At 40.2% G+C, this 9873-nt stretch overlaps 1 protein-coding gene across 1 annotated transcript; it reads right to left on the reverse strand.

Moving 5' to 3' along the window:
• Positions 1 to 279: 279 nt before the first annotated feature.
• Positions 280 to 9225, reverse strand: GINS1 (GINS complex subunit 1). Its single transcript, XM_053383543.1, has 7 exons — positions 9053 to 9225; positions 7638 to 7702; positions 5587 to 5682; positions 5026 to 5116; positions 4555 to 4671; positions 2069 to 2143; positions 280 to 1251 (listed from the first exon to the last, which is right to left on the reverse strand). Exons 1-7 carry the CDS (start codon positions 9125 to 9127, stop codon positions 1183 to 1185), a joined length of 588 nt encoding a protein of 195 aa, XP_053239518.1. The 5' UTR covers positions 9128 to 9225; the 3' UTR covers positions 280 to 1182.
• Positions 9226 to 9873: the final 648 nt, after the last annotated feature.

Below are 9873 nucleotides of genomic sequence, written 5' to 3' on the forward strand. Positions count from 1 at the left end.
AGGAAATATTTAATAAGGTACAATCTGGTAATTAAGGCAAAATGATATAATTTTACATCTAACAATTCAACTCTTGTACTGCAATTTATTCAGCACTTATGCAGACCTCATCTGGAGTCCCTTTGTACAGTTCTGGACACTGCACAAACTGGAAGGGTACAGTGGATAAGGCAGTACAGATTGCCAGTAGTATGGAAAGCAAGTTCAATGAGGAAAGACTGAAGGAATTGGGTATGTTTAACTAGAGAAGAGAAAGGATGACAGTTGACACACAGAAGATATGTTCTCTGCTGCTCCAGTGGACAGGACTAGAGCTAACAGGCTTAAGGTGCAAGTGCCAAACATTTTTATTGAACATCTTACAAGAAACAGCTTGACAATAGAACCATTTATTTATTTATTTATAATGGACACAGAATCGAGGTGGGTGGTAGCTAGAGCAGGATGCAAATCACCTCCTTCCCAGTCATCAAATAGATGTTTTGATGAGTGGAGAGGGGGTGATAAGTTTGTCCCCGCCAATTTGCACAAATCAGTTGTAGAAAGTGGGCATCTGTGTGCATGTGGAATGGTCATGCCCACTGCTGGCCTGCAGCCACTTGAATGCTGGTCAAGGCCTCAGGCCATATAAAACTTAGCCCACCTCTGTTCTGTGAGTTGGAAGGAGCCTTGCAGTTCATCTACTTCAAGGCCCTGCTCAATGAGTACTATAGCATAAAAGCTTAGAGAGAAAACACAAGTGTTAGAACCTGCAACTTAACCTGTATCACTCGAGTAACTTTATCGTTACATCGTTTCAGAGGTCTTTTAACAATGCACACACTTAATAGTACAAATGTGGCTTTCTTCTAAGCATGACATTTACAGTAAGACGATGTCTGGTTCATACAAAAAGGCCAGCGAATGAAAACATGATACTTCAAAATGTGTCCAGAAGTGAAGGCAAGCTATGAGCTTAAAAGAAATTCCACTTGTTTTGGGATAGAGATATTTTAAAATTGTTGATCGTATCTTCTTCTTTCTCCTCTTCACTAAGTATCCATGCAGTTCCCACAACAGTAACTAAGTCTCTGCATTTTTTTTTTCAAAAACACAAGACACTGTGGCATGTTTCTATACTTACCCCATTTAAAATCTGCTAAAATGTTTATAGGTACTTAAATCAGTCTTGCGAACAGCAAGTTAAGAAAGGACGTGTTCCAAAATTCCTTGCCTGATTAACTGCTCGCATTTCCAGCGTGGTAAAAAATGCTGTGGGGAAGCAAACAATTTTCAAAGCTGAGGCAAACATTTGCAATCTCTCATTGTCCCCTTTATAAAGCTAAAGCTGGTCTTATTTATGGTGTAGTTAAGGTAGTAACTCCTGACTCTACCTGTACTGTTTGTTTTCAAATGAAGTCCAATAATAGCATAACCCCTGCTATTTTAGCCATAGCTACTGTAAATCCCATGTTCTGTGCATTGCTGTGATTAACACTGTTTAGAAATATGAATGATTAAGCAGTAGATAAATGTCTTAAATAAACCAACATAATGAAATGCTTTTGAATCTTTCCAGATAGAAAGTACTAAAATGGCTCCAGCATTTTCCTTCATGAAAATGAGCAGAATGACATGAAAGCTGACAATGGTAAGCATAATGAGAGTGTGGAGGAACCATAGCACACACTTTGCATACAGAAGGTCACAAACAGACAGTTGCACCATCTCCTTGCTCCTTCCTTCCCCGCCATACCACTGGTTTCTTCATCAGCACTGCTGCATCCTCCTCCCAATTTTCTTGCTGTGTGTGAGATTTCCCTCACCCACCAGCTAGTGGACTTTATAGGACAGAGGGGCAGGACAATGAAAGAATCTCAAGGGCCCATGTAAACCTGGAGTTGGCTCTGGTTCAATCTCTGGGACCTCCAGCTAAAATACTAGGCTAACTGTACCTGATCCAGTATAGGGCAACTTCCTGTATCCTAAACTGTGCCAGAAGCAGAGGAGAACCACTTCCATCTAGCTCCTTAAACAACAGGGAACCGAAATTGAGTTCTTGCTCTGTTTGCCATCTTATCATAAATACCTGGCTGTTCTTCTTCAACAGAATTGTTGTGCCATCATCAATCTCAAATTCTCCATAATCTTTCAAACACCGAACCTGTAAAAAGAAACAAATAACCATCAAATTTAAAGTACTGTCAGGAAGTCTGTGTTAAGAAAAACTATCTATATGTAGCAATATCTATATCTAGCAATATCTAGACAACATCTTAAAAAGCAGAGACATCACCTTGCCGACAAAGGTACAGTTAAAGCTATGGTTTTCCCAGCAGTGATGTATGGAAGTGAGAGCTGGACCATAAAGAAGGCTGATTGCCAAAGAATTGATGCTTTTGAATTATGGTGCCGGAGGAGACTCCCGAGAGTCGCATTGACTGCAACAAGATAAAACCTATTCATTCTTAAGGAAATCAGCCCTGAGTGCTCACTGGAAGGACAGATAGTGAAGCTGAGGCTCCAATACTTTGGCCACCTCATGAGAAGAGAAGACTCCCTAGAAAGGACCCTGATGCTGGGAAAGATTGAGGGACAAGGAGAAGGGGATGACAGAGGACGAAATGGTTGGACAGTGTTCTCGAAGCTACGAACATGAGTTTGACCAAGCTGTGGGAGGCAGTGGAAGACAGGAGTGCCTGGCGTGCTCTGGTCCATGAGGTCACGAAGAGTCAGACACAACTAAACAACAAAGCTATATGTAGACAAAAGGAGTCATACTTCCAATACATGAACACATCAGTAAGTTTCATTTAGCTTTTTATTACCCTGTTAAACAATAGTTATTTTTTAACAAAGTATTTGGGTGGCATGCATATTTGTGGTATGATAAGGTCAAAGCACATAAAGCGTTTAAAAACCATATTGTCAGAAAAGCACTGTTTAATGTCTGGATAAGATATAAGGACTTGCTTGAAAATAAAACCCCAAGGTGGTTGTCACCAATGGAAGCGAAGGCTCAGAAAAAGCTCAATATGGAGGCCAACTGGCCGAAATATTGGGAAATTTTGGAACAAGAGGGAGATAGATGAAAACTGCAGAGTTTTGAAAAACTAAAAAATAGAGTGCGAGACTGGCTCCATTATTACCAAATAATGGAGGCGTATAATTTGGATAAAAAAATTGGCTTCCAGGTGGAAAAATCAAAATTGGAAAAGAACTGTTAGATCCCAAAACTAAGAACTTGTCAAGAATGTATAACTTGCTGTTGAAATGGAACACTCAGGACGAAACGGTGAAATCAACTATGATTAAATGGGCACAAGATGTAGGACATAATATTATGATGGCTGACTGGGAACAGTTATGGACCACAGGTATGAAGTTCACGGCATGTAATGCCTTAAGAGAGAATACGTATAATGAAAATGATTTACAGGTGGTACATGACACCAGTCAAGCTTGCAAAAATTTATCACTTGCCCGATAATAAATGTTGGAAATGTAAAGAGACTGAAGGTACATTTTTTCACATTTGGTGGACGTGCCCAAGGATTAAGACATTCTGGGAGATGATTTATAATGAAATGAAAAAGGTATTTAAATATACCTTCCTGAAGAAACCAGAGGCCTTTCTCCTGGGCATGGTCGGCCAATTGGTGCCAAAGAAGGATAGAACTTTCTTTATGTATGCTACAACAGCAGCAAGAATACTTATTGCAAAGTACTGGAAGACACAAGATCTACCCACCCGGGAAGAATGGCAGATGAAGGTGATGGACTACATGGAATTGGCAGAAATGACCGGCAGAATCCGAGACCAGGGAGAAGAGTCGGTGGATGAAGATTGGAAGATTTATTTACAGAAACATTGTAAAATTAAGGAATGTTAGAAGGATGTTGGAATGAAGTTATGTGGCTTTAGCAGAAATGTTATAAAAGATTAAGAAAAAACAGACTATTAATAGGTGAAAAGAGGGAAAGTAAAGTCACATTATATTAAGATAAGGACAAAAATTTGAAAAGATGGAAAGGATTTGCTGAAATAGTTAACCGAACTAGAATACAAAAAAGGGAGGTGTGAGGAGGTCAAGGAAACAAGTGAATGAAAGATAAGTTATGGGAAGGTTTGATGTGTTTTTTTAATTGTGTTTATTTTTCTGTCCCCCCCCTTTTTTCTCCTTTTTTTTCTTTTTCATGTGATGTGTTGTTTTGTTTTTGTCTAATATGGTGTTTTCTATTTTTTCTTTTTGTAACCTTTAAAACTTTAATAAATATTATTTTTAAAAAGGTAAACAAGTTATTATCTGTGATAATAAACTGCAACAATTTTGTGAAAAGGTGCTGATAACACCAAGGTTGCAGGTTCGAACACTATATGGGACTGCTGCATATTCCTGCATTGAGGGGTTGGACTAGATGGGTCCCTTCCAACTCTACAATTCGGATTCCTCTGCCTGCAACAAACTGCTTCCAGTTTGAAACAAGGAACTGACTTCTTAGTACCTACATATGACTACACTGCCAATGACATCCAAATACAATAAGCCTTCCATAGTTCTAAATTTCACTTACTTCAATGTACAAACTTTTGGGGGGCTGAATGTCCTGTGTGAGGTCCAGCCCGTCTCCTCCTCCTAAAGATCTCATATAGGTAGCCAAAGACTTTTTATACTGGTTGAACCACACCACCTGGAATTATAAAAAAACTTGGCTTAATTAATCCTGAAATACTATTTTCAAACTGTCAAGCAAGAAATTACCTAAAGATTTAAAACAAAAGACATGGGGATATGAGGGGAGTAATGTGCGAGTTCTGGAACTGCTTACTTCAATCTAGCCTCCTCTTTAGGGCATATAGTTCGAATCTGTTCGACTTCCAAAACATTTGGAAACCAAAGTAAAGCTTCTGATTGGCTGAAGCCGCGGAAGCCCCGTCAGACGTTTGGCTTCCAAAAATAGTTTGCAAACCGGAACACTCACTTCCGGGTTTGCAGTGTTCAGGAGCCAAAACATTCAACCTACACATATAACAAATTGGCTTACTTCATCAGTCGACATGTGAAATCGGACAGCATTTGGCAGCACACTACCATATTCCCACCTAAGCGCCCGGATGCGAAGTAAGCGGTCATACCTGAGAAAACAAACATGGTAGCATAACAAAAGTATTCATAATCAGAAATAGACATCATGTAATCTCTTAATGAATAATGAAGTGTTCTTAATCAGAATTTTATTTTAATCTGATAACTAACTCCTTAACTAATTATGAAAAAATGAAGATTTTTGCTCTGGTGTTACACAGCTCAACTCAATGTATGGAGAATCGCAACAGTCCCTGATTTGGGATTATAGTGCCATGTTTACCAGCTCCTGGCCTGAGGCTATTCAAACTGCTCCTACAAATCACAGGAGTATCAATCACAGGGAATGATTTGTGAGGTTATATGGATAAGCCCAAACATGCAAATCCAGTGACCTTGGGAAATCCCTCTGAAATCTACCAGTTCCAGAAGTGAAGGAATAAAATCTTGGAATTGGAAACAATTTCTGAAATGCTTTTTATCTCATTTCCCTAGTCACAGATGACTGCAAGAAACTTACAGGTATGCAACAATACATCGGCGATTTCTCAGCAGAGAGCAGTGGCGAAACTTGATTGTTGGAATCAGCTCACTGTGTCCTGATTTAGCTTCATTTCTGATAACAGAAGGACAAGCTATATTACATACACTTTGCAAGCAAGAAACATAAAAGTACACATTGTGGTTAGGGGGACCACTTTAATTAGTGTGTATACCTAGCCCTTCATGCAATGACTGCATTATTACCGTATTTTTCGCTCTATAAGACGCACCAGACCACAAGACGCACCTAGTTTTTGGAGGAGGAAAGCAAGAAAAAAAATATTCTGAATCTCAGAAGCCAGAACAGCAAGAGGGGTTTCTGCGCAGTGAAAGCAGCAATCCCTCTCGCTGTTCTGGCTTCTGGGATAGCTGCGCAGCCTGCATTCGCTCCATAAGACGCACACACATTTCCCCTTACTTTTTAGGAGGGAAAAAGTGAGTCTTATAGAGCAAAAAATATGGTAGTTATTTTACTGTGTGCGCGCTGCTCTTCTCCAAAAAGCAGCTCACAACAAATCAAATAAACATCAATAATTAAAACACACAAATAATAATTATGAATGAGAATGTCAATAAGTAAATGCATTGTAAAAATACTTCAAGAACTGCTTCTCCCCATATGAACCAACCAGCACCCTGTAATCACCATCTGAGCCTGTTCTTTATGTGCCTCCTCCAGAGGGTGGCAACACGATAATGGACCTTTTCTGCAGTGTCTCCTTGTTTGTGGAATGCTCTGCTCAGGGAGGCTCATCTGGCACTTTCATTACATATATCTAGCTGCCAGGCGAAAACAGTTCTCTATAACCAGGCCTTTGACTGATTAACATTCTATGGCCTTTTAAATGTGTTTGTGCGAAGGGGCTTATTGGTTTGTTTATGTTTTATTGTGTATTCTATGTTCTCATTTTGTGTTTTTATGTTGTGAACTGCTCTGTGATCTTTGGATAGATGGTATACAAATTTAATAAAGAAAGTAAGTAAGTAAATAAACAATCTTTATTCTGCACAGAAATCCCTTCCCTTTCAGTTTCTCTGTGATCTGCAAAGTACTGTATTTGGAAATAGAGAACTTTGTGGTGCAGGGAATGACAGGGTTGGTCTAGCTCTAAGCTCCAGTATAAAGTTAAACAAGACTCAACCCAAGTCCTTGGGCACACACAATGGTCTTGGGGAATGGGGCATTTTTATTACTTCACAACAGGCTTTCAAGAAGCCATGTTGCTTCCTCCAATGGCTGGCAAAGAAAGGATTTGAAGGAGTGTTATCTCACCTCAACTTGTGGCTTAGGGAAGGCCGAAGCAGTCAAAATGTGATGTTACAATTCCTGCCTCTCTCTAAAGCCCATTGAAAAGTAAGTGAGGAAGATGGATCTCAGTTAATGGTACAGCAGGCTGTAGGTATCATCTTTTTTTATATCAAATATTTTATTTTTGTTTAACAATATTCTTATACATTTAAATCATTTTCAGTTTTTCACATCTGAGATTACTTAAATCCCCAGACTTCCCCCCACCCTCCCCTGGCTTCCAGTTTTTTCTGTTCATTCTACTGCATCTAATTACATTTTTCAAATTCATTTTGTATCCCCTTTTTTAACTTAAGTGATATTACATTATAAGTGTTATGGCAATCCTGATAGTGTTTTTAGATATCTACTGTGGTCTTTAAGATGCTCTATAATTTTTTCCCACTCTTGTCTAATTTTTTTAATCATCTTGGTGTCTGATCTTCACGGTCATCTTCGCCATAGTCCATCACACTATACACTAGATTATGCTGCTACCAAAGTGAGAGACCAATTCCTTCATTTTCTGCATGCACCAGAGGATGTGGGAGTAGAGAACAGTCACACAAGGCTGCCTACTAAACCAAGTCCAAGTCTGTTGACAGCCACAAAGTTACGTGGAAAACTCATGGTAGTTATAAAGTTGTTTCCATAATATTTAAAAAGTCTTTTATTTCTCACTTCTGCAACTTATTTTTTAATTCTTTTTGGTCTGTTTTTCCTGAAAGAACCTTACTTACACATCAGTTTGGTTATGTTCATATAATGCTTTCATCTCCTCAAGTACTTGTCTGATTCCATCCTCCTGCAACATGGAAAGTATCAATTTCATCAACAATTTGAAATTATTACTCTGCCTAATTCAAACAAAAAATGCCATAAATAAAAATGCACGCCTTTTTTCTTATGAAAATTGAAGTAGCCATCAAGCACCACCACAGAAATATTTATATGCAACTCAACCGACAGAAGGAGATATGTACACATATGCTAGCTTTAGCCAGCATATCACCAGTTGGAATATTTATTTAAAACATTGTAAAATAGAAAACATGTGCCAACTCTACACTCAAATATGCATACATATTTCTATCCTAGTTCTATTCCTCTCTGTCCACTATCCAGAATTTGTTTCTATCAATATTCTGAAGTTTTCCCTTTGCTTCTTTTCCTTCTGAGCTGCTAGATAAGACAATGACATGTGAGTGGTTCAGCATGATTAAAGCCTCATAGAAAATACTCAGCTGTTATGGTCATGTGTAGGTTGCAGGGCATTTTCTACAGAAGCTAAAGAAGAAAAGATGCGTACAATCAACATAGCTTAGACCACTCTTTCTCTCTCCAGGTGCATCAGTGAAACATTTATTGGTCAGATGTTCATCCAAGCCAACTGCGATGTACCTCAGTGCTGATTTTCAGGCGCAGTAGTCATTTAGATTTTCAGTCCAACTTTCCTCTCCATATATTTGTAAAGTTTGTGGGGAAATGCTCACTAAGTAAATCCCAGCAAGCTTATTCCCAAGTGAACATGCATAGGATTTCAGTCTCAGGCTGACTAGCCAACCAGATAATTAATGGGAAGCCTTTTATATTGTAGAACGTTATTTTATTAGGCAGTCAGGTACTCCCAGATCCACTCACTCAAATCATGAGGGAAATGGCTACCAAGAGTTTAGTCTGCTACCTCTTCCCACTCACCATCAAACCCTCTATCAAGGTGGGCTTTATGGCATTAACGCCAATCCAGTTCGCCATCCTCTTTGCTTTTAACAGCAACCTCATGAAGGAATAGACTTGTGGAGCAATCCCAGCCATCCAATCATTTGTTTGTTTGTTTCATAAAATTTGCACACCGCTTGGTAGTAAAAATAAAATAAAATAAAATCGGGGGAAAATACATTAAAACATACAAGAAGTTAGAATGCTAAAGCGGGGTAAAAGCCACAGCGCCATTCCTGAGTATCAGGGAAACCCAGTCAGATGGGCGGGGTAAAATTAATAAAATTATTATTATTAAGTAGGAATTCAGGGAAGGCTTGGTATCAAGAGGCAGGGAGTTCCGAAGGCCCCCGCCCGCTTCTCTCGCAAAAGTCCCCTCAGGGCGGCCCTTCGGAGGAGGGGGAAGGGAAGGGAGGCCGCGCCGCCAAAGGCTCACATTGAAGGAAGGAAGCTGCCCGTCGCTGGCGCGGTGGAGCTCCCGGATGAGCTCGGTCGCTTTCTCGCAGAACATGGCCGCGACCGGACTGCTCGATTCCCCTCAGACGCGCAACGGCCTTCGCTCGGCGCGCGCGGCAGCAAAACCCGCGCCACTGAACTCCTCGGCCAATAGGAAGGCGAGGCGAGGGAGAGAAGCACCGCCTCTTGCAGTACGGGAAAAGAGAAGGGACAAACTTAGCTCTTCCTCGCAGCTGTTTCCTATGGCTCGCGGTGGTTTGGAATTGCAATACAGTATACGGAGTTCCGTATCGGAACCTAGCCAGAGTGTTTGAAACCTCTGGAGTTGTGCATACGTTTGCACCGTTAGGTATTCAGAGATATCGTTGGGGATCTGATTCAGGCAACCGAATGTGTGAAACATTTCCGTTGGGGAAATATCGTTTTCCACTTTCTTCCTGCGGCAGTTTTGCAGTGACATTCATTTCATGATTCAGCTGGTTTTGTTTCGTTTTGTAAAAAATCTCACATTGTAAGTCTTCTGTGAGATGATGATGATTATTTTTATTTAACCCACCTTTTCCTTCTTTTTAAAAGTCGGGAGGTGGGAACAGATCAGCTTTGACCAGTTTACGAACATGTCGCTCCAGAGAGTTTAGACCCTACTGGGTTATGGCCAAAAGCAGGGCTCCTCAGCACAACCAGGGGGCCTCACGTTCAGCCTCCAGCACATCTTCTCCTTCCCAGACTGAGCTTTTCATGTTGTAGATGGCTGGTGTCATCCATGGATTCCACACGGATCTAGTGCAATGTCTCTGAGAA

Source organism: Podarcis raffonei, chromosome 3, assembly GCF_027172205.1.
Source record: "Podarcis raffonei isolate rPodRaf1 chromosome 3, rPodRaf1.pri, whole genome shotgun sequence".
Classification (NCBI taxonomy): Eukaryota; Metazoa; Chordata; class Lepidosauria; order Squamata; family Lacertidae; genus Podarcis; species Podarcis raffonei.

Excerpts from the sequence above, each read along its gene's own strand:
- GINS1 (XM_053383543.1), bottom strand. The coding sequence starts at position 9,127 with ATGTTCTGCGAGAAAGCGACCGAGCTCATCCGGGAGCTCCACCGCGCC. Across the intron at positions 7,703-9,052 it reads GGCAGCTTCCTTCCTTCAAT|GAGGATGGAATCAGACAAGT; the intron begins GTGAGCCTTTGG and ends TCCATGTTGCAG. Across the intron at positions 5,117-5,586 it reads CGATGTATTGTTGCATACCT|GTATGACCGCTTACTTCGCA; the intron begins GTAAGTTTCTTG and ends TTGTTTTCTCAG.